General features: G+C 48.2%; 4 protein-coding genes across 4 annotated transcripts in view; 2 read left to right on the top strand and 2 right to left on the bottom strand.

The window, feature by feature from the left end:
- LOC144485150 (uncharacterized) overlaps positions 1-15,692 on the bottom strand; it is a 41,465-nt gene extending 25,773 nt beyond the window's left edge. Inside the window, exons 1-3 of the mRNA XM_078203395.1 lie at positions 15,557-15,692; positions 13,175-13,527; positions 2,512-2,681 (exon numbers count right to left, since the gene is read on the bottom strand). Coding sequence (XP_078059521.1) covers positions 2,512-2,681; positions 13,175-13,527; positions 15,557-15,692 — 659 coding nt within the window. The remainder of the gene's footprint in view (positions 1-2,511; positions 2,682-13,174; positions 13,528-15,556) is intronic.
- Positions 2,664-4,618, bottom strand: LOC144485152 (uncharacterized). The gene is made up of 2 exons (XM_078203397.1): positions 4,531-4,618; positions 2,664-3,592 (listed from the first exon to the last, which is right to left on the bottom strand). Exon 2 carries the CDS (start codon positions 3,436-3,438, stop codon positions 2,731-2,733), a length of 708 nt encoding a protein of 235 aa, XP_078059523.1. The 5' UTR covers positions 3,439-3,592; positions 4,531-4,618; the 3' UTR covers positions 2,664-2,730.
- LOC144485151 (uncharacterized) lies at positions 4,372-8,782 on the top strand. Its single transcript, XM_078203396.1, has 2 exons — positions 4,372-4,484; positions 6,686-8,782. The coding sequence occupies exon 2, from the start codon at positions 7,036-7,038 to the stop codon at positions 7,957-7,959; it is 924 nt and encodes a 307-aa protein (XP_078059522.1). The 5' UTR covers positions 4,372-4,484; positions 6,686-7,035; the 3' UTR covers positions 7,960-8,782.
- Positions 15,693-22,185: 6,493 nt separating the features above from the next.
- On the top strand, positions 22,186-25,308 carry LOC144485141 (uncharacterized). Its single transcript, XM_078203383.1, has 2 exons — positions 22,186-22,247; positions 23,524-25,308. The coding sequence occupies exon 2, from the start codon at positions 23,912-23,914 to the stop codon at positions 24,752-24,754; it is 843 nt and encodes a 280-aa protein (XP_078059509.1). The 5' UTR covers positions 22,186-22,247; positions 23,524-23,911; the 3' UTR covers positions 24,755-25,308.
- Positions 25,309-26,414: the final 1,106 nt, after the last annotated feature.

The raw sequence follows: 26,414 nt of genomic DNA on the forward strand, positions 1-26,414 counted from the left end.
TGAATTGGATCTCCAGTTGAAGGTAAAGTTAGCAGGGCTCTGGGGAAAGGGGAGGGGAGTGGGGCGGATGGGCAGCTCTTTCAAATGTGACAGCCCCATGAGGCAGCTGTATATTGACAGGAGAAAGGCTGATGTCCAAATACCCGAGAATAACAAGGAAGTTGTGATGAACCAAAATAAAACATAGGTTCAGCTTCAACTGGAGCATTGTGGCCAACTCCGGATCGATCGCTATAGAAGGAGGTGAAGACATTGTAGAGGATGCAGGAAAAAATCATGAGACTGGTTCCAGGGATGAGAAACTTCAGTTATGAAGGTCGATTGGCAAAGCTGGGGCTGATCTCTCGAGAGAAGAGGAGGTTCGATAGAAATATTCAAAATCAAGAGGGATTTGGACAGAGTAGATCGGAAGAAACTATTCTGATTAACAAAAAGGTTAAGAAGCAGAGGACACAGATTAAAGGTGATTTGTGAAATAAGCAATGGTGATTTGAGGAAATCCCGTTTCCAGAGTGAGTGGTTAGAACCCGGCGTGCACTGACCCAGTGTGGGGAGGAGGAAGGTTCAAACAAGATTTCAAAACACAACTCAATAATTATCTGAAGAGAAAAAAAAATGTTCAGGGTTACGAGAGAAAGACTGTGTACTGACCGAGGGAGAGGCCGGGAGTGACCGAGGGAGAGGCCAGGGAGGGATGGAGGGAGAGGCCAGGAGGGATGGAGGGAGAGGCCAGGGAGGGATCGAGGGAGAGGCCAGGGAGGGATCGAGGGAGAGGCCAGGGAGGGATCGAGGGAGAGGCCAGGGAGGGATCGAGGGAGAGGCCAGGGAGGGATCGAGGGAGAGGCCGGGGAGGGAGCGAGGGAAAGGACGGGAGTGACCGAGGGAGAGGCCGGGAGTGACCGAGGGAGAGGCCGGGGAGTGACCGAAGGAGAGGCCGGGGAGTGACCGAGGGAGAGGCCAGGGAGGGATGGAGGGAGAGGCCAGGGAGGGATCGAGGGAGAGGCCAGGGAGGGATCGAGGGAGAGGCCAGGGAGGGATCGAGGGAGAGGCCGGGGAGGGAGCGAGGGAAAGGACGGGAGTGACCGAGGGTGAGGCCGGGAGTGACCGAGGGAGAAGCCGGGGAGTGACCGAGGGAGAGGCCGGGGAGTAACGAGGGAGAGGCCGGGGAGTAACGAGGGAGAGGCCGGGGAGTGGGACTGGCTGTGTCACTCTCTCAGAAAGCTGGTGTGGGTGTGAACACGATGGGCTGAATGACCTCTTTGTTTGCTGTCATCGTTCTATAATTGTAGTGAAGGCTCTGAGGAAAAGGGACTAACTGGCAGCTCCTTCAGAGATGATCTTGACCCTGCAATGCAGCTGTACATTGACAGGACACAGTCACAGTGGCCATGCTGAGTATATCCCTCATCAAGGAGACCACTGTGGAATTCTGCAGCCTCTCTATTTAAATAAAATGCTGATTTTCTATTCTTCCCAACAATGCGGATAACCTTTTTCCACAAATTATACTTTATCATTCCCACATTCCCATTTACTTACCCTATAGTGTGACGTATTTTCAGGCTGTGTAACTGGTTAAAGCGCTTTCCACACTCAGTTCACTGGAACACTCTCACTCGGGTGTGTGTGTATCTCGGTGCTTTTCCAGTCACAATTATATCTGAAATCTTTCCCCATGGACAGAATAGACGTAACGTTGCTCCTTCCACATTCAAAGGCCAGTGATGTTCAGGGCTGTTACGGGGTTTCTTCCAGAGACGAAGTATTGCCAAAACTTTAGTTAATACAAAGACTTGCAATACAGCATCCTGGTGAAAGGCATTTTTATTGACCAATGTGAGACAAAACACCTGGAAAATGTGTACAAGGAAGGCCCGAGGCAGGTGGATAATATCAGAATGTGGACCGGCCTCTCGATGGGACAGGCAGTGAGAGCAGCTGAGAAATCAGTGGAGAAAGATTGTTCAGAGTGCGGCCAATCCTCAGAATGAGGACGGATAAACGACAAGACACCTGTAGTGGTAGGAAAAAGACTATTTACTATCCAGGATAAAGTTAATGTACTCTATAGAAACTAGGAGCAGGCCATTCGAGTCTGCTCCACCATTCAATATGATCATGGCTGATCCTCGATCTCAATGCCATATTCTCCCCACACCGCTTGAAGCCATTAAAATCTAAAACAAAATCTATCTCTTCCTCGAACATATTCAGTGACTTGGATTCCACAACCTTCTGTGGTGGAGAATTCCAGAAGTTCACTACCCTTTGAGTTCAGAATTTTTTCCTCATCTCAGTCTCATCTGACACCTGCTTTTGTGGATCATTTCAGTGGAAATGTGCCCTCGCTCAAAGAGAATCAGCCACTGGAATGAAAATTGAGAGACCGGCCAGTCCAACAGCAAGAAACCCTCTGATCCTCCCACTTCACCATCTGTCAGAATGAACATGTTTCAGTCCTGGATATGATTTACAGCAGCAATAACAGCAGAATCCAACCACTGTAATCACTTGTGAACCCGCTGATGTCTGAGCAGGTGGGATGACTGAGTGAATCCCTTCCCACACACAGAGCAGGTAAATGGTCTCTCCCCAGTGTGAACTCGCTGGTGTGTCAGCAGGTTGGATGACCGATTGAATCCCTTCCCACACTGAGAGCAGATAAATGGCTTCTCCCCAGTGTGAACCCGCTGGTGTTTCAGCAGGGTAGATAACTCACAGAATCCCATCTCACACTCTGAGCAGATGAAAGGCCTCTCCCTGTCCCTGCTGTGAATTTGCTGATGTCTCAGCAGGTTGGTTAACTGAGTGAATCCCTTCCCACAATTGGAGCAGGTGAACGGCCTCTCCCCAGTGTGAACTCGTTGGTGTGTCAGCAGGGTGGAGGAATCTCCGAATCTTCCCACACACGGAGCAGATGAACGGCCTCTCTCCAGTGTGAACTCGCTGATGTGCCAGCAGGTCAGATGAATCTCTGAATCCTTTCCCACACTCTGAGCAGGTGAATGGTCTCTCCCCAGTGTGAACTCGATGGTGCCTCTGCAGACTGGATGACCGAGTGAATCTCTTCCCACAGTCAGAGCAGATGAAGTGCCTCTCCTTGGTGTGAACTTGTTGGTGTACCAGTAGGGTGGATGAATCTCTGCATCTTTTCCCACACACTGAGCAGCTGAATGGTCTCATCCCTGTGTGAACTCGATGGTGTCTCACTAGGTTGGATGAAATACTGAATTTCTTCCCGCACACACAGCAGGTGAATGGCCTCTCCCTGCTGTGAACTCGCTGGTGTGTAAGCAGGTCGGATGCATTAGTAAATCTCTTCCCACACTGAGAGCAGGTGAATGGTCTTTCCCCGGTGTGACTGCGTCGATGAATTTCCAACTCAGATGGGGATCTGAATCCCTTTCCACAATCCTCACATTTCCACGGTTTCCCCATGGTGTTGGTGTCTGTGTCTCGGTGCTTTTCCAGTCACAGGAATGGTAAAATGGGCGATGGTTTACCTCATCCTATTAAATCGAGTGACTCTGTCAGATCTTGGTGTGAAGTTTGGTTTGAGATTTCTTATGGCAAGTTTTTCCCTTTTAATATCCTGTAAAAGAAGTTTGCAAATGTCATCACTGTCAGTTCAGCTCAGAAATTCAGAACAGACAACCAGTCACTGATGGGATACATTCTGCCACATGGATAATTATAGATTGTAACATTGTCATTAAAACATGTGATACCAAAGCCACAGCAATGTGGTTGAATCTTAAGTGCCCACCAAGGGCAACTAGAGATGGGCAAGAAATGCTGGCCAACCAGCGACGTCCATGTCCCACAAATGAATACAAAAGTGATTGAGTGTAAATAATTTACATTTAAAAATGTCTTCTGTCAACGGTGTAAATGCTCATTTATAAATTTATATATGTATATATTTACATATTTATAAATGCTCATTTTGTCATTGATTTCCTGAAGCTCCTGTTTTGAGTTTCAGACAGTTCTATGCCAAGTGTTTGAGGTGATTAAAAGTCTTTCATCTTACTCTTTGCATATTGATGTTCACTAAAGCTACACAGATTGATTTTCTTCTCATTATAAATATATTTTCAATACCGAAAAGGACAGTCTTTCAACAATCCCCATTTTCCTTCTTTCTGGTTGATAATTAAGGGTCTGTACACTTGGCTTTATTTATGATTTTGTTCCTAATTTTATCGGTTTCCCCACCCGCCACAATCTCCACAACACAGCAAAAATAATCACTATTCACTCATTGGGATTGTCAATGGCGGGCTTTATACCCAGCATTCCCCGCGGTGCTGAAAGTCCCCTTTCTTCACTGCAGGAGAGTCGTGCGCAGGCCCAGTGCTCATCCAGTTGGAGCATGCGCAGTATGAGTGATGTCTCCTGAGGCAAAGACGTTTCTTTGGTTAACAGGCAGTCGGTAAGGATGCGGAAACCCGGAGTGAGTAACGGAGGCCATTCTGGTTGGGGTGAGTTTGTAAACATCGGGTGAATGCTCTAACCCCCTTTACGAACCTGAAGGTGCCGCGTTTGCAGCTCCAGGTCTTTTTCCCGAAACGAGGCCCCGGTTACTGGCCGCCATCTTGGTTCAAAGCCGAGGGGTGCGCATGCGTCTTTGTTCAGGTGACGTAACAGAGTGGACGGGGCTTCAGGGTCTCTGTTCCCAACTGGGTCCGAGTGCCCGGGGAACCATAACTGAGTAAACAGATTTTAAACAGCTTCACCCACTCCCAGGCTGCAGCGAATGTTTGCAGCCTAAAGGAGTCCATGGGCCATGTTTACATTATATTAATATTATATTATAGCCCAAAGATGTGGATTGCCCATGTTAAATTGCCTCTTAGTGTCCCAAGATGTGCAGGTTAGATGGGAAATTGTGAGGTTACCAGGATAGGGTGAGGAAGAACACCTGGCTAAGATGCTCTGTCAGAGAGTCGGTGCATACTCAATGGGTCAAATGGCACATTCTGCACTGTAGGGATTCTATATTCAGTGTGAGATGTTGCAGCCCTGTATAGTTACCTGAAGGAGCTGCTCCTCAACCTTTGTGAACACTTTAGCCCCAATCTCCTAATCTTTGGCTGTGAGGGGGGGAAGTTGGGGAGAACAAAGAAAAGTACAGCACAGGAACAGGCCCTTTGGTCCTCCAAGTCCATGCCAATCATGATACCCTAATTTTAAAAAAACCTTCTGCCCTTGCTTGGTCTGTATCCCTCTGGGCAGCATGGTGGCACAGTGGTTAGCACTGCTGCCTCAGAGCTCCAGAGTCCCAGGTTTAATTCTGGCCTTGGGTCACTTTCTGTGTGGAGTTTGCACATTCTCTCCGTGGCTGTGTGGGTTTCCTCCGGGTGCTCCAGTTTCCTCCCACAGTCCGAAGATGTGCGGGTTAGGTTGATTGGCTATGTTAAATTGACCCGAGTGTCAGGAGAATTAGTAAAGTAAATGTGTGCGGTTGCGGGAATTGGCCCTGGGTGGGATTTTAAAAAATTAATTTATGGGACATGGAAGTCGCTGGCTGGCCAGCATTTATTGCCCATCCCTAGTTGCCCTTGTTCAGAGGGCAGTTGAGAGTCAACCACATTGCTGTGGCTCTGGAGTCACATGTAGGCCTGACCAGAAAAGGATGGCAGGTTTCCTTCCCTAAAAGACATCAGTGAACCAGATGGATTTTTCCGATAGTCGACAATGGTTTCATGGTCATCAGTAGATTCTTAATTCCAGATATTTTTTGTTGAATTCAAATTCCACCACCTGCCGTGGCAGGATTTGAACGCGGGTCCCCAGAACATTAGCTGAGTTTCTGGATTAATAGTCGAGCGATAATTTCTAATTCCTCCCTATTCAAGTACCCATCCAGATTCCTGTTAAATTTTACTCATGTGCCTGCTTCCACCACCTATTTGGCAGCATGTTCCAGGCACCTACCACTCTGTGTGAAAAACTTCCACTGCACATCTCCCTTAAACATTCCCCTTCTCATCTTGAACCTGTGCCCCTTGTAATTGATAATTACACCCGAAGAACAAAACCTCTGACTATCCACCCTGTCTATGCCTCTCAGAATTTTGTAGACCTCTATCAGGTCTCCCGTTAGCCTCTGTCTTTCCCGCAAAAAATCCTATTCAACCTCTCCTCGCCAACATCCTCGAGACCAGGCAACATCGTGGTGAACCTTCTTTGCACTCTCTCCAAAGCTTCCAGGTCCTTCTGGTAGTATGGTGGCCAGGAATGCATGCAATACTCCAAATGCAGCTTAACCAAGATCAGAGTATCTTCTCCTGGACCTGCTCTTGGGCCAGATTCAAACAACAATTTGTTGAAGCTGAATGAGCAGTGTCCATAGCAATTGGGTGGATGTCGCATATCCTTGCAGTCTCTCCTGGAGAGGGAGCATGTGGTGTCCACTGATGCACTTGCTACCTTCCACAACTGATGAGCATCGCAGGGTACAAAGTAACTTCAAGACACTGGAAACAACATTCTGGTTTAGTTAGGAAGCTAACCTTTCTTCTTGTTGGTACTTTGTTGCTGATCTTTTTCTTTTTTTAGTTTGTTTGGACCACATATTTGAGGAAACAAACAAGGGAAAAGAATATTCAATAGAAAATTAAATATCTGTTCTGAATTTCTATCATGTTACAATGATAATTTTTGTAAACTCCTTTTACAGGGTATTAGAAGAGGAAGTTTTGCAAATGTGAAACTCAAACACAACATCACACAAAAATACAGCAAAATTGTTCCATTCATCAGAACCTGATTATCATCGACCTTTGAATGGGGAAGCAGAAATGCTTGTTTGTTTTGCAAACATCAGTGTGACTGGAAAAGCACCGAGACACACACACACCCAAGTGAGAGTGTTCCAGTGAACTGACTGTGGAAAGAGCTTTAACCAGTTACACAGCCTGAAAAAAAACATCACAACATTCACAGCCAGGAGAAATCATCACGTGTTCTGTGTGTGGATGAGGCTTTAACTGATCATCCAACCTGGAGATACACAAGGACACCAGCACCATGGAGAAACCGTGGAAATGTGCGGATTGTGGTAAGGGGTTCAGTTACCCTTCCCAGCTTAAAAATCATCAACGCAGTCACACTGGGGAGAGAGCATTCACCTGCTCCATGTGTGGGAAGGGATTCATTCAGTCATCCCACCTGCTTTCACACCAGCAAGTTCACCTTGATGAGAGGCTGTTAAACCGCTCGGACTGTGAAAGCAACTTGAAAAGCTCGGAGGACCTGGTCACGCACCAGGTTGTTCACACTGAGAGACAGTTCAGTTGCTCTCACTGTGGGAGGGGGTTCATACGATCACAGAACCTCATCGAACATGAACGCACTCACACTGAGGAGAGGCCATTCACCTGCTCTGTGTGTGGGAAGGGATTCACGCGATTATCGTACCTCACGACACATCGTCTGGTTCACACTAATAACAGACCTTTCAAATGTACTGAATGTGAGAAGAGTTATAAAACCACAAGTGAATTGCTGATACACCAGCGGGTTCACACGGGGGAGAGGCCATTCACCTGCGCTGTGTGTGAGAAGGCATTTGCACGATCATCCCACCTCGCTAAACACCAACTGGTTCACACGGATAAAAGACTTTTCAAATGCTCTGAGTGTGAGAAGACTTACAGAACCACAACTGACCTGCTGACACACCAGCGAGTTCACACTGGGGAGAGGCCATTCAGATGTACAGTGTGTGGGACAGGATTCACTCTGTCATCCAGCTTCCAGAAACACCAGCGAGTTCACACTGGGAAGAGGTCGTTCACCTGCTCCACGTGTGGAAAAGGATTCATTCATTCAGCCAATCTTCTGACACACCAGCGAGTTCACACTGGGGAGAGGCCATTCCTTTGCTCCGACTGTGGGAAGACATTCATCCACTCATCCCATCTTTTGAGACACCAGAAAGTTCACAAATGACGGAAGGATTTGGATTCTGCTGTTATCTTTAAAAATTCATTTTACAGGACGTGAGGGTCGCTGACTGGGCCGAGCATTTATCGCCCATCCTAATTCCCCTCCATTGCAGAGGCCATCTCAGAGTCAACCACATTGCTGTGGCTCTGGAATCACATGTAGGCCAGACCAGGTAAGGTTGGCAGATTTCCTTCCCTAAAGGACATTAGTGATCCAGATGGGTTTTTCCGACAATTGTCAATGGTTTCGTGGTCATCAGTTGACTTTTAATTCCAGATTAATCACATCCAAGCCTGAAACATGTTCAGCCTGAGAGCTGGAGTTTCTTCATGCTGATGTTAATAATCTCCATAACTTGCTGCAGTTTAGTATCCGATGTGTGTCAAATGAGCTAATATTATTTCAGACACACAGTCGGGTCCTTTATTTCTCCAGGATAAAAGGAGATTATTCGATATCCTGTTACTGGCTGCTCCATTTGTGAGTATGTGTTTCTCCTTTCTCACTGTCTGGATCATTTCAGTTTGCGGACCTTCAGCTATTCTCTTGGACCCAGACCCTCCAGAGCATCTCTCCTAACCTGGGGAATCAGTGAAGGTGGTGATAACACACTCGGCCTCAGTCAAAGCAAAACCCAGTCTTGATGTGCTGGACCCATCATTGAGAATAGGGATGTTTGTGGAGTCTCCTCTTCTTGGGTTCCACTTTGGGTTGAAGTCAGTGAGGTCTCTGATCTGTGTTCTGTCTTTTATACCAGGAAAACAAATAAACTAATGAACAAGTGAAATCTCCTCAAAACGTCATTGTAACAAAAAGACAGAACTTCAAAGAAAATGTATCAAAATTAATTAAAATGTTGTTTACTATAAACCAAAAGTAAATGGGCAGCACAGTGGTTAGCACTGCTGCCTCACAGCGCCAGGGACCTGGGTTCAGTTCTGGCCTTGGGTCACTGTCTGTGTGGAGTTTGCATGTTCTCCCCGTGGCTGTGTGGGTTTCCTCCGCGTGCTCTGGTTTCCTCCCACAGTCCAAAGATGTGCAGGTTCGGTTGACTGGCTGTGCTAAATTGACCCTAGTGTCAGGGGGATTAGGAGAGTAAATATGTGGGGTTACGGGAATAGGGCTTGGGAGGGATTGTGGTCGGTGCAGACTCGATGGGCCGATGGCCTCCTGCACTGTACGGATTCTATGATTCTGTGACATGAAACAGAATCAGGGTGAAAGGTAACTAATGAGACTAAAATGTCATTACTGGGGGGCCGGGATTGATGATGCAGCCCAGACCCCACAAGAACCCACCAGTCATGGAAGGCCTGGCAGTGGCAGTGGACACCATGTGCTCCCTTTCCAAGGCCACCCAGCCGTGAATTTAACCCTGGTACAGAGGCAGACATTTGGGTTGGTGGAACCCCCTCGAGCAGATCAGTGTTTGGGAAATGGATGTCTGTAGAACATGAGGGCAGGGTTACATTGTACAGGAAGAGAAACAGAAACCCAAACAGCACAAGAGGCTGGTTATTGATGATTCTTCTGAGCTCTATTCCCAGGGTATTAGCAGGGGATGATTTACAGGGAGGGAACTTATAGCCAAACATCACATTGAGATCTAACAGAATCACTCGATTCATCAGGACCTGAATATCATTAACCTTTCAATGTGGAAGGAGAAATGTTTGTTTGTTCTGTCTGTGGGAAAAGATTTCATAGAAACCCTACAGTGCAGAAGGAGGCCATTCGGCCCATCGACTCTGCACCGACCACAATCCCACCCAGGCCCTACCCCCACATATTTACCCGCTAATCCCTCTAACCTACGCATCTCAGGACTCTAAGTGGCAATTTTTAGCATTGCCAATCAACCTAACCAGCACATCTTTGGACTGTGGGAGGAAACCGGAGCACCCGGAGGAAACCCACGCAGACACGAGGAGAATGTGCAAACTCCACACAGACAGTGACCCAAGCCGGGAATCGAACCCAGGTCCCTGGAGCTGTGAAGCAGCAGTGCTAACCACTGTGCTACCGTGCCGCCCTATTTCAAATATCAGTGTGACTGGAAAAGCACCGAGACACAGACACACCCGAGTGAGAGTGTTCCAGTGAACGGAGTGTGGAAAGAGCTTTAACCGGTTACACATCCTGAAAATACATCACAGCATTCACAGCGAGGAGAGACTGTATGCGTGTTGTGTGTGTGGATGAAGCTTTGACTGATCATCCAACCTGGAGAGACACAAGGACACCAGCACCATGGAGAAAGCATGGACATATGGGGATTGAGGGATGGGATTCATTTACCCGTTTCAACTGGGAAATGATCAACACAGTCACACTGAGGAGAGAACTTTCACATTCTCCATTTGTGGAGATGGATTTACTCAGTTGCCAGTCTGTCGGCACACCAGCAAGTTCATTCCGGAGAGAGGCTGTTCAGATGCTCCAGGTGAAGGAAGGAATTTGCTGACTCATCTGAGCTGCTGGCGTATTAGCAAGTTCACACTGAGGAGGGTGCATTCGCCTGCTCTGTGTGTGGGAAAGGGACTCACTCCATCATCCAACCTACTGAGACACCAGTGAGTTCACAAATGAGTGCAAGAGTTGGATTTGGCGAATGCTGCAGTTAGGATTGGACGTGTGGGTAAATCCTGAGGTGGGTAAGAAATGTGTCCCAGCCACTCTCTTCCATGTTTCAGAGCTCCGAGACATGGAACAAAAGCTCCTCTACAACTGTGTTTAGAGTCAAGAAGAACAACGGTGTGTATGAAATGTGTCCCAGCTGCTCTCTTCCATGGATCAGAGCTCCTAGACATGGAACAAAAGCTCCTTTACAACTGTGTTTAGAGTCAGGAAGAACAACAGTGAATGCTGGAAACGTGCTGTCAAATCAGAGATTGGTGTAAAGCTGGGATCTGTTCCTGACTGAGTGAAACGGCAGGTTTAAGTTTCCAGTCTGAAAAAAGTAGAGATTTAAAATGTTAGTGTGAATTCCTGAATCTACCAATGTAAGGCAATGGAAACATCAAGTTACATTTCTGTCTGGAACCTTTAACCATCTCTCACCTTCCATTGACTTCAATGTGATGGAAACTCACTGTTGAAATCTCTCAGCATTTGAAACATGTTTACAAATGATTGGAGGGTTTTTAGTTGAGATCTTTCTTTTGTCCACTTGAGGTGTTTAATAACAGACTTTCTCCTGTGAATATCCAGCTGGAGTTTTGGGCTCTGATGTGTTTCCTTGTTCATCTTGTTGACTCTAAATATTTGAATCTTGCGGTTTCAAACACCAGATAATCAAATTCCCAACAACAGATTGTCTTTTACTGACTTTATTAACTGCACTGCAATAATACAGACAGAGTAATTCCTTACATGGTTCCAGTGCTCAACGAAGTACTGAAATGATAAAATTTATATGCATTTCAGAGCCTGTAACATAGGAATGGTGTATTGGTCTGTAACTTTAATTCAATGTTCCTTCTTTTAATGTCATGTCCACCACTTTCCTGTTACCTGATCAATTTGTTTATTGTTATTACAGGATTGTCACATATTTCCATTGTTTGTATCTTTAATTTTATGAATCTTTGACGTAAGTTACACAGCAGTTAAGTCTTTGGGCTGTGAGTGTGTTTCTTGAATAAAATACCATTACATTTTTAAAATAGTCATTCGATCTGGAGAACAGAGATAATACAGTCGATTCAGAACGCCCTTCTCCTCAGCTGTGATCTAAAAGGCTACGACTCTCATCAACTTTTACAGATGCACCATAGAAAGCATTCTTTCTGGTTATATCACAGCTTGGTATGGCTCCTGCTCTGACCAAGACCGCAATAAACCACAAACAGTTGGGAATGTAGCCCAGTCCATCACGCAAACCAGCCTCCCATCCATTGACACTGTCTACACTTCCCGCTGCCTCAGAAAAGCAGCCAGCATAATCAAGGACCCCACGCACCTCGAACATTCTCTCTTCTACCTTACAAAAGTCTGAGGTCACGTACCAACCGACTCAAGAACAGCTTTTTCCCTGCTGCCATAAGACTTTTGAATGATCCTATCACGTATTAAGCTGATCTTTCTCCACACACTAGCTATGACTATAATACTATATTCTACATCCTCTCCTTTCCTTCTCCCCTTTGTACTTTGTGAATAGGATGTTTGTCTGTATAGTTCACAAGAAACAATACTTTTCACTGTATCCCAATACATGTGACAATAAATCAAATCATCCCTTTCCCCCTATTTACTCTATGTACGGTATGCTTTGTCTGTATAGCATGCAAGAAACAATACTAATACATGTGACTATAATAAATCAAATCAAATTCAGTTTAAACCCGGTTTGCAGACATGACATTCCATTCACATACAGAAGGTGAGTGAGATCCTGTGAGACACACACTGAGCCCAGTAGCTGAAAGTGATTCACAAACTGTGTTTTGTGTTCATTGATCCCAGGAATGTTACCGAAACCTTCCCTGGATCTCGAGGCTGGGAGAGACACTCTGGTAGGTATGGGGAGCTGGGACTTCCCTGGATCTCGAGGCTGGGAGAGACACTCTGGTAGGTATGGGGAGCTGGGACTTGTCCATGAGAGTAACGGAAGGTTTGAGACTGAAATAATCTCGAGTTAGAAAGGAGAAAAGGTTCAGTCCTGGGTGTGATTCTCAGCAGCAACAGCAGAGTCCAGCTTTGTTGGTAAGATGTGAAGTTTCTGGTGTTTCAGCAGGCGGGATGTCCGAGTAAATCTCTTCTCACACACAGAGCAGGTGAGCAGCTTCTTCCTGGTGTGAACTCGTCGGTGTTTAACCAGGTCGAACGACTGAACAAACCCCTTCCCACACACACAGCAGGTGAACGGCTTCTCCCCAGTGTGGATGCGTTCGTGTCTCTGGAGGCTGGAGGACTCAGGGAAACGCTTCCCACACATGGAGCAGATGAAGGCCTTCTCCCCGGTGTGAACAAGCTGGTGTTTCTGCACATGGTGTAAACAAGTAAAGGCCCTCCCGCACACATGACAAATGTACGGCCTCTCCCCGGTGTGAACCCGCTCGTGTATCACAACATGGGACAAACGAGGGAAACTCTTCCCACACACGAAGCAGGTGAACGGCCTCTCCCCGGTGTGAACTCGCTTGTGTGTGCGCAGGGCGGATGACTGAGTGAATCTCTTCCCACACACAGAGCAAGAGAATGGCCTCTCCCCAATGTGAATCCGCTTGTGCATCACAAGGTGCGTTGAATGAGTGAATCCCCTCCCACACTTGGAGCAGGTGAACGGCCTTTCTCCGGTGTGAATTCGTTGGTGTATCACAAGGTCAGATGAGCGAGTGTATCCATTCCCACACTCGGAGCAGGTGAATGGTTTCTCCCCCGTGTGAACAAGTTTGTGCCTCAGAAGGTGGAATGAATGATTGAATCTCCTCCCACACACAGAGCACGGGAACGGCCTCTCCCCACTGTGAGTGCATTGGTGTCTCAGGAGACTATTGTTCGTTTTAAAGGTCTTCTCACACTCTGAGCATTTAAAACTTCTCTCATCAGAATGAATGAGCTGGTGCTCTGTGCAGTGGGAGGACTGAGTGAATCTCTTCCCACACTGGGAGCAGCTGAATGGCCTGTCCTTGGTGTGAACTTGTTGGTGCTCAGTGAGATGCACTGAGTCGCTGAACGACTCTCCACAGTGGGAGCAGCTGAACGGTCTCTCGTGTGTGTGAAGGAGCTGGTGCTCTGCAAGGTGGGAGGACTGGCTGAACCTCTTCCCGCAGTGGGAGCAGCTGAACGGTCTCTCGTCAGTGTGAAGGAGCTGGTGTTGGGCCTGTTCCTCAGGCGTCTCAACGCTGTCCCCAGAGTCAGAGCTTTGAAGAGGCTCCTCATCAATGTGATCGAGTTGGTGAGCCAGAAGGTTGGACGAACACATGAATTTCTTCCCACACACGGAGCAGGTGAATGAACTCTCACTATTGCGAGCTCGCTGTCGTGTCAGCATGTTTTCCAGCTGTATCAATCCCTTCCCACAGGAAGAGCAGGTTTACAGACTCTCACCAGCTTCCTGCTGAGACAGTCAATTAAATCCCTTCAGATGCACAAATCTTCACATCCTGATGAATTGACTTTCCAATTGTGACACAAAGTTTGGTTTGTTTTTCCTGACTGCAAATCCTCCTCTTCCATTACTCTGCAAAATAATTTCACGAAGAATTACATAGACTATATAATACACAAACAGGCCATTCGGGCAATCTAGTCTGTACGGAGTTTCTACTCCACATGAGTCTCCTCCTATTCTGCTAACCTCATCTCAGCCTTTCAGCCTCTCTTTTCTCTCATTCTCATCTAGTTTCCTTTTGAAAGAATCGAAGTCTCAACTACTTCCAGTGAGTTCCACATTTTAACAACTGTTTGTGAAAAGAAATGTCTCCTGTTTTCCTGTTGGATTTATTAGTCTGGATTGTGCACTGTGAAGATGTGGTGCAGTGGGGAGTGACCCTTCTTCTGAGTCAGAAGCTCTGGTTTCCACTCCCACTCAGAGTACATGGCCGAGGAAGGCGTGTTCATAATGTGTCCAAACTGTAAATCATTCATAGAATCACTACAGTGCGGAAAGAGGCCATTCGGCCCATCGTGTCTGCACCGACCACAATCCCGCCCTTGCCCTATCCCCATGCATTGACCCAGGCTAGTCCCCCTGATACTAAAGGGCAATTTAGCATGGCCAATGCACCTAACTTTCACATCTTTGGACACTGGGTGGAAACCAGAGCACCCGAGGAAAGCCACGCAGACACAGGGAGAATGTGCAAACTCCACACAAACAGTGACCCGGGCCGGGAATCGAACCTGGATCCCTGGCGCTGTGAGGCAGCAGTGCTAACCACTGTGCCACCATGCTGCCCTTCGAACATACACCAATGATAGACAATAAGAGCGGGAGAGATTCCTGGTCAGTCATATGATGGAAATAATTTGGAGCCTCTCCCATCACTATCCATGGCTCCACGGGTAGCGGATATAAAAGTTTCTGTTGCCACTGCAGCCTGGTTCCTTGTGGGGTCTCGCTGGCCGGTGTGGATGAGATTGGTGCCGACAGCACGGGGTTCAATCCCCATTCTGGCTGGGGTGGATTTGGGTTCTGTCTCTTTGCCCGACCCATGGCAGAGATCCTGACACTTTGGTCAGACCAGCCTTCAGGTAGAGAACACAACAATAAGAAGTTTGTGTGTTCATGGCTCCCAGTATTAGATAGATCAACAAACATTCTAACTGCTAATTCCATTCAGAAGAGACAAATAATTCTCTTGATTTGAGTTTGCTGTGTGTAAACCATCCCCTTGTAAAAGAGTTTCCAAAACCCATCACTCAGTCCGCCTGCTGAAGGGAGCACTGCGCACGCGCGCTGCTGCACAGATGGCGCTACGCATGCGCTTTTCTACACATTGCCCCCTACAAAGATGGCGGTCGGTATCCGGGTCTTTCAACCGTGGAACCGGCTGCTTCTCATTCCGGGATTGAGGCGTCTATCGAAGTTTATCTGAAACATCGGCACACACCCACCGGCTCCAGCTCCCTTCCGCTCTCAGACATTACTCACCCGCTTGATATTTAACACGACCGCCTCTGTTCTGGTTTTTGTGGCCGATACCACTGATTTCTAAACCTTTCCCTCCGACGCCATCCTTCCCGCTCACCCGGCACTTACTCACTGGCTGCATATACACACTGCGCATGCTCCACATCACAATGCCCGGGGATTGATTGACGGCAGCTCCGGGCCAATAGGAAGAGGGGGGCGGGGCTGGGGGACCGAGCGGGAGCGGCTGATCCTCCAACCAATCGGAGTGAACGAGGGGCGGGAACTGAAGCATGCGCAGTGCGGGTAATGGCGACGGACAGACGGACGGTTTTAACTTGGAAGCGAGATCAATGCGAGGTAGAGGGCGGCGTGCGGGGAATGATAAATGTGGCGGGTGGGTGGAGAGGCTTTGTAAACATGTTGTTCAAACCCAAACCCCGGAAATGAACTTCCCGGTCCCCCCCTTTGTACCAAATGGAGCGGCAGCTTGTAGTGTGAGACCCGGGCTGACTGCCGCCATTGAGGCTGCATGTGGGAGGCCGGCAGGGATTGTGATCGGAGAGTGAAGCCCTGACGTTACAATGGAATGGGTGAGGGTGTGACGTCACAATGGAATGGGTGAGGGTGTGACGTCACAATGGAATGGGTGAGGGTGTGACGTCACAATGGAATGGGTCGGAGTGTGAGGTCAAAATGGAATGGGTGAGTGTGTGACATTACAATGGAATGGGTGAGTGTGTGACATCGCAATGGAATGGGTGAGAGTGTGACATCACAATGGAATGGGTGAGTGTGTGACATCACAATGGAATGGGTGAGTGTGTGACGTCACAATGGAATGGGTGAGGGTGTGACGTCACAATGGAATGGGTGAGAGTTCCAGATGAGCCCCCCGACTTGCGCCCCCCCCGACTTGCGCCCCCCCGACTTGCGCCCCCCTGACTTGCGCCCCCCCGACTTGCGGTGCGCCCCGACTTGCGGTGCGCCCCGACTTGCGGTGTGCCCCGACTTGCGCCCCCCCCCCGACTTGCGCCCCCCCCGACTGGCGCCCCCCCCGACTTGCGCCCCCCCCGGCTTGCGCCCCCCCCCGACTTGCGCCCCCCCGACTTGCGCCCCCCCCGACTTGCGCCCCCCCGACTTGCGCCCCCCCCGACTTGCGCCCCCTCCCGACTTGCGTCCCCCCCGACTTGCGCCCCCCCCAACTTGCGCCCCCCCCGACTTGCGCCCCCCCCGACTTGCGCCCCCCCCCCCGCTTCCCGTCTCCAGCTGTTCCCCCCAACTCCTTTCCAACAGACCCAAAACCCACTGCTGAATCACCCCCCCCTCCCCTTACTGCCAATGCCCTATAGATTCCTCTCTCGGCTCAATCCCCCCCGAACACCTCTCCTGAACCCACTCCCAATCCTTTTAAACCCGCCACCCTCAGTCTCTCACCCCCAAATTCCCCTCCCCCCCGCCTCCAGCCTCCCCCCCCCAAACCCCTCCTTAAATCCCCACTCCAGAAACCCACTCTAAATCCCTCCACTTCAACGCCTCTAACCCTCCCTGCTGCCCAATCTCTCTCTGCCCCTCCCCCCGATCCTCTCGGCCCCTCCCCCCGATCCTCTCGGCCCCTCCCCCCGATCCTCTCGGCCCCTCCCCCCGATCCTCTCGGCCCCTCCCCCCGATCCTCTCGGCCCCTCCCCCCGATTAAAAATTGCCCCTTAGAGTCCTGCGATGCATAGGTTAGAGGGATTAGCGGGTAAAATATGTGGGGGTAGGGTCTGGGTGGGATTGTGGTCGGTGCAGACTCGATGGGCCGAATGGCCTCCTTCTGCACTGTAGGGTTTCTATGATTCTATGTATGTTAATACATGTGACAATAATAAATCAAATCAAATCAAAAGCTCCTCAAAGAACTCTAACAGATTTGTCAGACATTACCTCCCCTTGACAAAGCCGTGCTGACTCAGTCCTACTTTATCCTGCACTTCCAAGTACTCTGCGATCTCAGCTTTAATAATGGACTCGAAAATCTTGGCAATGACCGAAGTCTGGCGAATTTGGAACCCTCACCCATTCCATTGTGACATCACACCCTCACCCATTCCATTGTGACGTCACACTCTCACCCATTCCATTGTGACGTCAGGGCCTCACTCTCCGATCACAATCCCTGCCGGCCTCCCACATGCAGCCACAATGGCGGCAGTCAGCCCGGGTCTAACACTACAAGCTGCCGCTCCATTTGGTACAAAGGGGGGGACCGGGAAGTTCATTTCCGGGTTTGGGTTTGAACAACATGTTTACAAAGTCTCTCCACCCACCCGCCACATTTTTCATTACCCGCGCGCCGCCCTCTACCTCGTATTGATCTCGCCTCCAAATTAAAACCGTCCTTCTGTCCGTCGCCATTAACTGCACTGCGCATGCTTCAGGTCCCGCCCCTCATTCACTCTGATTGGTTGGAGGACCAGCCGCTCCCGCTCGATCCTCCAGCCCCGCCCCTCATTCACTCCGATTGGTTGGAGGACCAGCCGCTCCCGCTCGGTCCTCCAGCACCGCCCCCTCTTCCTATTGGTCTGGAGTGCCCGGGCATTGTGATGTGGAGCATGCGTAGTGTCATTGCTGGCCTTGGCGCTTGTTTGTCCCGGAGAAGCGGAGTCAGCGTTCGGCGGTGGCTGGGAGGATTTGGAAACACTTTGTGGATCCGCAAACCCTTCAGAATCATTGTCAGCTCCCTGGTTTGCAGCTGCGGGGCTTCTCCCTCCCGGGAACAGGCCCAGGTTAACGGCCCCATCCTGGCTCAGCCACTGGAGGATGGTTCACATCAGAGGATGGGGGAGGGGGGACAGTAAATAAGAGGTTACACTTTGGCCTCAAATCAATGAGGACTCTGATCTCTGGGAAGGAAGGAAACCCTGGGAGGTGGGCGGGGAGGACTCCCAAACACCCGCTGGAGGCCCCAAGACCCCCGTAAAAAGCTGCAGCTCCCGGGTTTGCAGCTTTTTCCCGGGAGGTAGTTGGGGAAGTTTTGTGGAGACAATTCTCGGTTGGTTCAGTTAGTGGTTCCTGGAGCTCAGAAACCCTGAGTTAGAATCCTGAACCCCACATTGGGTGGTTGTTTTATTAAATACTTTTTATTTATTAATCATCTGTTGAAGAAAATATTAATTTGTGTTGAAAAATCATTTTATAGCATTTGTGAAAATACCCATTAAAATAGCAATTCTCCCAATGTATTTCATATCCCTACAGTGCTGAAGGAGGTTGTTCGGCCCATCGAGTCTGCACCAACAACAATCCCACCTCGGCCCTATTCCCATAACCCCACGTATGTAACCTGCTAATCCCTCTAACCTCCTCATCCCGGGACACGAAGGGGCAATTTAGCATAGCCAATGCACGTAACTGGCATATCTTTGGACAATGGGAGGAAACCGGAGCATCTGGAGAAAACCCACGCTGACATGGGGAGAATGGGCAGACTCCACACGGACAACGACCCAAGTTGGGAATCGAACCCAGGTCCCTGGAGCTGTGAGGCAGCAGTGCTGACCACTGTGCCGCCTGCATTGCTGATGAGAATTTTAATTCACTGACTTGGGAATTAATTCTCGGGAATAGTCATTCTGAAAATGACCATTAAAATGTGTTTAATTTACCCCACTTTGCCAGATTTCAGTTTGCATTTCAAAATTGAATTGAGAATGTCTGGGAGCAAATGGTAAAATGAGGTTTGAGACACCAGCTGCAATTATTTTCTGTGACTGATGATACCTTTGTGCCTGTGCAGGAGGTAATTCCCCTGCTGTTGTGGCACAAATAAAATGGAGCTTTTCCAAGGAACAGGCTGATGTTAATGGTCATTGTGGTGTTTCATTGTTGAGCAGAGCACGTGTGCCCATTGTGGTAACAACAGATTCAGTGGGGCTGCACGTCCCCTGACTTGGAAGGAAAATAATTGACTCCTTGATTGTACTCTCAATCTGCACATGGCCTGCAGGACTGAATCCAGCTGGAGGGAGAGGAAGCTGGGCTCAGAGTGGAGATGGGGCAATGAGTTTGATTTCAGCTCAGGGAAAAGAGAGAGTGTGTGGGATGGGGATTACAGCTCAAGATAAATGAGACAGAGAAATGTTTCGTGGAAACTGAAATTGTCTGTTCTGAAGCAGTTTTTTAAAACTCTTTGTGCAGGGAACTAGAAGAGGAAGATTCACAGACAGGAAACTCAAACTAAACTTCACATCAAAGTCTGACAGAGCCATTCGATTCATCATGACCTAAATATGATTGCTTTTGACAGTGGAGGGATAAATCATTCCCTGTTTTGTCAGTGGAAGAAAATTTCGAAATTCAATGTGACATAAAAAGAACTGAGACACACACATACACCCAAGTGAGAGTGCTCCAGTGAACTGACTGTGGATAGAGCTTTAACCAGTTACATAGCCTGAAAAACATCACACCATGGTCTGTATGTGGATGAGGCTTCAACTAATCATCCAACCTGGAGAGACAGAAGGACACCAGCACCATGGACAAACCGTGGAATTGTGAGGATTGTGGTAAAGGATTCAATTATCCATCCCGGTTGGAAACCCATCGACACGGTCACATTAGGGCTGGGAAAATGGAGAAACCATGGAAATGTGATGATTGTGATAAAGGATTCAATTATCTGTCCTTGCTGGAAAACCATAGACTCAGTCACACTGGAGAGAGGCCATCTGTTCTGTGTTTGGGAAAGGATTCACTATCTCATCCCACCTGCTGTTACACCAGCAAATTCACACTGAGGAGAGGCCGTTCAGCTGCTCCACCTGTGGAAAGGGGTTCTCATGTTCATCCAACCTCAGTGCACATCAGCGAGTTCACACTGGGGAGAGATTGTTCACCTGCTCCTTGTGTGGGAAGGATTTTGCTGGGCCATCCAGTCTTTGGACACAACAGCGAATTCACACAGGATATATATAATATATATAAATGATTTGGAGGAAAATGTAACTGGATTGATAGGTACGTTTGCGGACGACACAAAGGTTGGTGGATTTGCGGATAGCGATGAGGACCATCAGAGGATACAGCAGAATATAGACCAGTTGGAGACTTGGGTGGAGTGATGGTAGATGGAGTTTAATCCGGACAAATTTGAGGTAATGCAGTTTGGAAGGTCTAATACAGATAGGAAATATACAGTAAATGGCAGAACCTTTAACAATATTGATAGGCAGAGGGATCTGGGTGTACAGGTACACAGATTACTGAAAGTGGCAATGCAGATGGAGAAGGTCGTCAAGAAGGTATACGGCATGCTTACCTTCATCGGCTGGGGGATTGAGTTTAAAAATTGGCAAGTCATGTTGCAGCTTTATAGAACCTTAGTTAGGCCGCACTTGGAATATAGTGTTCAATTCTGGCCGCCACACAACAGAAGGAAGGCTTTGGAGAGGGTCCAGAAAAGATTTACCAGGATGTTGCCTGGTATGGATGGCATTAGCTATGAGGAGAGGTTGGAGAAATTTGGTTTGTTCTCACTTGAGCGATGGAGGTTGAGGGGAGACCTGATAGAAGTCTACAAGATTATGAGAGGCATGGAAAGAGTGGATTGTCAGAAGCTTTTTCCCAGGGTAGAAGAGTCAATTACTGTGGGGAATAGGTTTAAGGTGCGTGGGGTAAAGTTTAAAAGAGATGTACGAGGCGGATGTTTTACACAGAGAGTGGTGGGTGCCTGGTATTCATTGCCGGGGGAGGTAGTGGAAGCAGTTACGGTCTTGACTTTTAAGTGGCGTCTTGACAAGTACATGAATGAGATGGGAATAGAGGGATATGGTCCCTGGGAGGGTAGTGGGTTTTAGTTCAGTCGGGCAGTATGGTTGGTGCAGGCTTGGAGGGCCGAAGGGCCTGTTCCTGTGCTGTAATTTTCTTTGTTCTTAGCACACAGGCCAATTTATCTTTCTAGGGGGGAGTGTGTCTGAGAGAAATGCAACTGGAAAACATTTTCCATTCACCTCCTGCATTGCTGCAGTATAAATAGATGTTGTTCTCACTCTGCCAGCAGGGCTGTGGGATTAATTGGACAGATCTTAAAGACAGCCCGACTGGGCAGGATGTGCCAAGTGGTTTCCATCTGTGATGTATCATTCCATAAAACAGAATAGTCAGGATCAGGAGAAAGAAAGTGCAAGAAACCAGTCTCTGTGGGATTTACCCAACCAGTATGAGCACCTTCAGGAGAGCAGAGAGAGGAAGGCTGGTTGGTCGAAGAGCATGATTATTGCTTCGGGTATTTTTCCAAGTGCAGGTCAGTGGGACTAGGCATAAAATGGTTCGGCACAGACAAGAAGGGCCAAAAGGCCTGTTTCTGAGCTGTAATTTTCTATGGTTCTATGGTTCTAGGAGAGGAAACCAGTGGGAAAAGTTTTTAAAATTCGGGGTATTCCCACAGGAGAGCACTGGTTTAAATTAATTTTAGAAATAGAGAATGGCAGCGCACAAATTCCGAGGAATGCATTTTAAAAAATTAATTGATCTTAATTGCACAAGATAATTTTCTATTATTGTCTTTGATTGACAATGACGCCATTAATTCCCAGGTGCGCCTGCGGGTGTGAAAGTGTCCTATTCATTCCACAGGAGCCTATTGCGCAGGCGCGGTGCTATATCTAGAGCGTGCGCAGTGTCACTTTGCCCAGAGCCCTAGGAATGCGGGAGATGCTTTTTTCAGCAGGTGAGTCGGTGGGGCTGCGGGAGAAATGGAGCCGGGAGTCGGGTTAGGGAGGGAGCTCTGGCTTCACAAACATCCGCTGTAGGCCGCACGGCCCGAATAAGACCCTGCAGGTCCCGGTTATCGGCCGCCATCTTGTTTCAGCGGGGAAGGAGAGCGCATGCGCTGCTGTCGGTGGCGGGTCACAATGGGCGTGGTTTCAGGGGCTGGTTCAGAACCTCTGTCTTCAGAGGGACAATAGAATCATAGAAACCCTACAGCACAGAAAGAGGCCATTCGGCCCATCGAGTCAGCACCGACCACAATCCCACCCAGGCCCCAGCCCCATATCCCTACATATTTTACCCGCTAATCCCTCTAATCTACGCATCCCAGGACACTAAGGGGCAATTTCTTTAGCATAGCCAATCAACCTAACCCGCACATCTTTGGACTGTGGGAGGAAACTGGAGCACCCAGAGGAAACCCTCACAGAGAGGGTCGGGTCGGGATGGTGACCTCCTTGTGAACCTGCTCCTGGGCCTGGCAAAGCGCGCCATTTATCGGTCCAGGCAGCAGGCGATCGAGGGGGGCATCCACCCTGACTGTCTGTCCCTCTACCGTGGCTACGTTCGCGGCCAGGTGTCACTGGAGAGGGAACATGCGATGTCCATGGGTGCGCTTGACGCCTTCCGCCCCCGTTGGGCACTGCAGGGGTTGGGGTGCGTTATCGACCCTAATAATCACATTATGATTTGATGTTTTTAAGTTTCCTTTCTACTTTGATTTTTGTTCGGGCTGCTCCCCCTCCTTTTGGGGAGCTGCCCCTTTTACTTTGTCCTGATTTAACTTGAGTTTGTTTATTTGGTTTGACCTTAAAAAAGGCCAACATCTGTGAGTGAAACACTTTTTCTTTCCTCCCCCTTTCCATTTCTTTTCTCATTCTGGGGGAAATTGGGGACTTGCAGCAACTGAAGGGAAAGGAAGTGAATCCAGTCGGTATGTTCCACACATTGTTAGTCCAGTCAGATAGACATATATCTGTCTGGCAGCCTGCATGGAGATTTCCAGCTCTCTCTGTCCAGGACAGGAAGCAGTGAGCATGGATCTACCAATCAGCCTCAATCAGAGGGTGAATATTAGATACAGCAGAGTGAGAATGGAGGGAGAGTGTGTGGGATGGAGATTTACAGCTCTTGGGGAATGAGAGAGGAAAGAATGTTCCATAGAAACTAGAATCGTCTGTTCTCAATTTCTATCCTGTACTGACAGTGATAACCTTTGTAAACTCCTTTTACAGGATATCAGAAGTTGAGGATTTTACAGACAGAAATCTCAAACCAAACATCACATCAACATCTGACAGAGTCACTCAATTCAGCGGGACCTGAATATCTTCGGTCTTTGAATCCAGAAGGAGAAATGTTTCTCTGTTCTATCGGCTTCAGCAGTCTTTAAACATCATTGTGACTGGAACAGGACTCACACACACACACACACACACACACACACACACACACACACACACAAAATCAACTGAGATTTTCCCATGCAGTGACTGTGGAAAGAGTCTCCCAGTTACAGAGCCTGGAATAATATTGCACCATCACAGCAGGGCACCATAATATTGTTCCGTGTGAGACTTCAACTGATGGTCAAACCTGGAGCAACACAAGGACACCTGCAACATGGAGAAACCGTGGAAATGTGGGGACTGTGGGAAGGGTTGCAAAACCCCCTCTGAGCTGCAAATTCATCGACGTATTCACACCGGAGAGAAGCCATACACCTGTTCTGTGTGTGGGAAGAGATTCACTCGGTTATATCATCTGCAGCGACATCGGTTGGTTCACACTGGAGAAAGAGCATTCATGTGCTTTGAGTGTGGGAACGGATTCGCTCATTTACCCAATCTGCAGAGACACCAGCGCGTTCACACTGGAGAGAGACCATTCATCTGCTTGGTGTGTGGGAAAGGATTTATGCAGTTATCCAATCTGTCAAAACACAAAGTCACTCACAGCAATGAGAAACCCTTTAAATGCTCTGACTGTGGAAATGGTTTCAAAAGCTCTCGGGAACTGACGATCCACCAGCGGATTCACACTGAGGAGAGACCGTTCAGCTGCTCTCACTGCACAAAGACATTTAGAACATCATCCCACCTGTGGGAGCACCAGCGAATTCACACCAGGGAGAGACCGTTCACCTGCTCTGTGTGTGGGAAGGGATTCACTCATTCATCCAGCCTGCTGAGTCACAATCTCACTCACACCCAGGAGAGACCCTTTAAATGCTCTGACTGTGGCAGTGGTTTCAAAAGTTCTCGGGATCTGGTTATCCACCAGCGCACTCACACTGAGGAGAGACCGTTCAGTTGCTCTCACTGCACAAAGAAATTTAGAACATCATCCAGCCTGCGGGAGCACCAGCGAGTTCACACTGGGGAGAGACCGTTCACCTGCTGTTTGTGTGGGAAGGGATTCACTCAGTCATCCAGCCTGCGGAGACACCAGCGAGTTCACAAGTGATGACAGGGGTTGGATTCTGCTGTTATTGCTGCTGTTGATCACATCCAGGACTGAACCATGTTCATTCTGACAGTTGGTGATAGGGGAGGGTCGGAGGGTTTCTTTCTGCTGGACTGGCCGGTCTCACGACTTTGCTTCTTTGAGCCTGGGAGAGCACATTTCCACTGAAATGATCCACAAAAGCTGATGAAGGACATTTATTTATCCTGGATAATAAATAATATTTTTCCTACCGCTACAGGTAGATCTGAAATAAATACAGAAAGAACTGCAAAAATGCATTAGGTCTGGCAACATTTATGGAGAGAGAAAGTGTTAATATTTCACACTACTGGATTGGGAATCAATCTAGTAAATCTCCTCTGAACTGCTTCCATGGTATTTATAAAATGGGACAGCACGGCAGCACAGTGGTTAGCACTGCTGCATCATAACACCAGGGACCCAGGTTCAATTCCAGCCCGGGTCACTGTCTGTGTGGAGTTTGCACATTCTCTGCGTGGGTTTCACCCGGGTGCTCCGGTTTCCTCCCACAGTCCAAAGATGTGTGGGTTAGGTTGATTGGCCATGATAAATTGACCTTTAGTGTCAGGCGGACTGGCTGGAGTAAATGCATGTGGTTATGGGAATAGGGCCTGGATGGGATGGTGTTTGGTACAGACTCGATGGACAGAACGGCCTCTGTCTGTACTGTCGGGATTCTACAATCCTTTGTTTAATAGGAGACAAAAACTGCAGCCACTATTCAAGATGCAGTTTCAGCAACGCCCTGTATAACTGAAGCAGAACATCTTTACTTCAATGTTCAATTTCTCTCAGAATAAAGGATTGCATTCCATATGTAAGAATTTTGATTTGTTTGAACTAAGATTTATGGGGTTCACTTGTTTACAACAACCTCCCTAATCATAACTCACCCAGGTTCCAGTGACTTAACCATATGGCAAGAAAGAACACTTTAAATGGTGAATTCAGAAAGTTTATTCACCATTAAAAATGTAACAAGTCAGAAAGATAAAAAAGCAAAGTATCGATTAACAGTAAAGGAGAAAGCTTAACTTTAACTTCTCTCCATCCCTCTCAGACCAGGACATGGAGTGACGGCTCTGAAAACACGGATAACTTGTAAAATCAACAGCTCCCAACACCTCTCTGTAGGACACAGTGGTTCGCACTGCTGCCTCACAGCGCCAGAGACCCGGGTTTGAGTCCCGCCTTGGGTCACTGTCTGTACAGAGTCTGCACATTCCCCCCCTGTCTGTGTGGGTTTTCTCCCAAAGACCGAAGGACTTGCTGGTTAGGTACATTGAGCATGCTAACTTCTCCCTGAGTTTACCCGAACAGGCGCCAGAGTGGCGACTGGGGGATTTTCAGAGTAACTTCATTGCAGTGTGAATGTGTGACACTAATAAATAAACTTAAAAAAAACCTTGAATTTTTGAAAACTTTTGCCAAATTGGTTTCTTGAATCCCCTTTTTTATATTTTCAAAATGTAGAAAGCCCAGCTCAGCCAATTGTTGGGAATTAGCCAATTGGTCGATAACTTGTCAATAATGAAACTGGTTTGGTTTTTAGCTAGTTGCACACATTGTCTGAATTTTAAGACAATTCTTTCTCTCAAACGATATCACTTAGCTTGGGGTAGCCTGAGTGTCGACC

This window comes from Mustelus asterias, unplaced genomic scaffold, assembly GCF_964213995.1.
Source record: "Mustelus asterias unplaced genomic scaffold, sMusAst1.hap1.1 HAP1_SCAFFOLD_155, whole genome shotgun sequence".
NCBI lineage: Eukaryota > Metazoa > Chordata > Chondrichthyes > Carcharhiniformes > Triakidae > Mustelus > Mustelus asterias.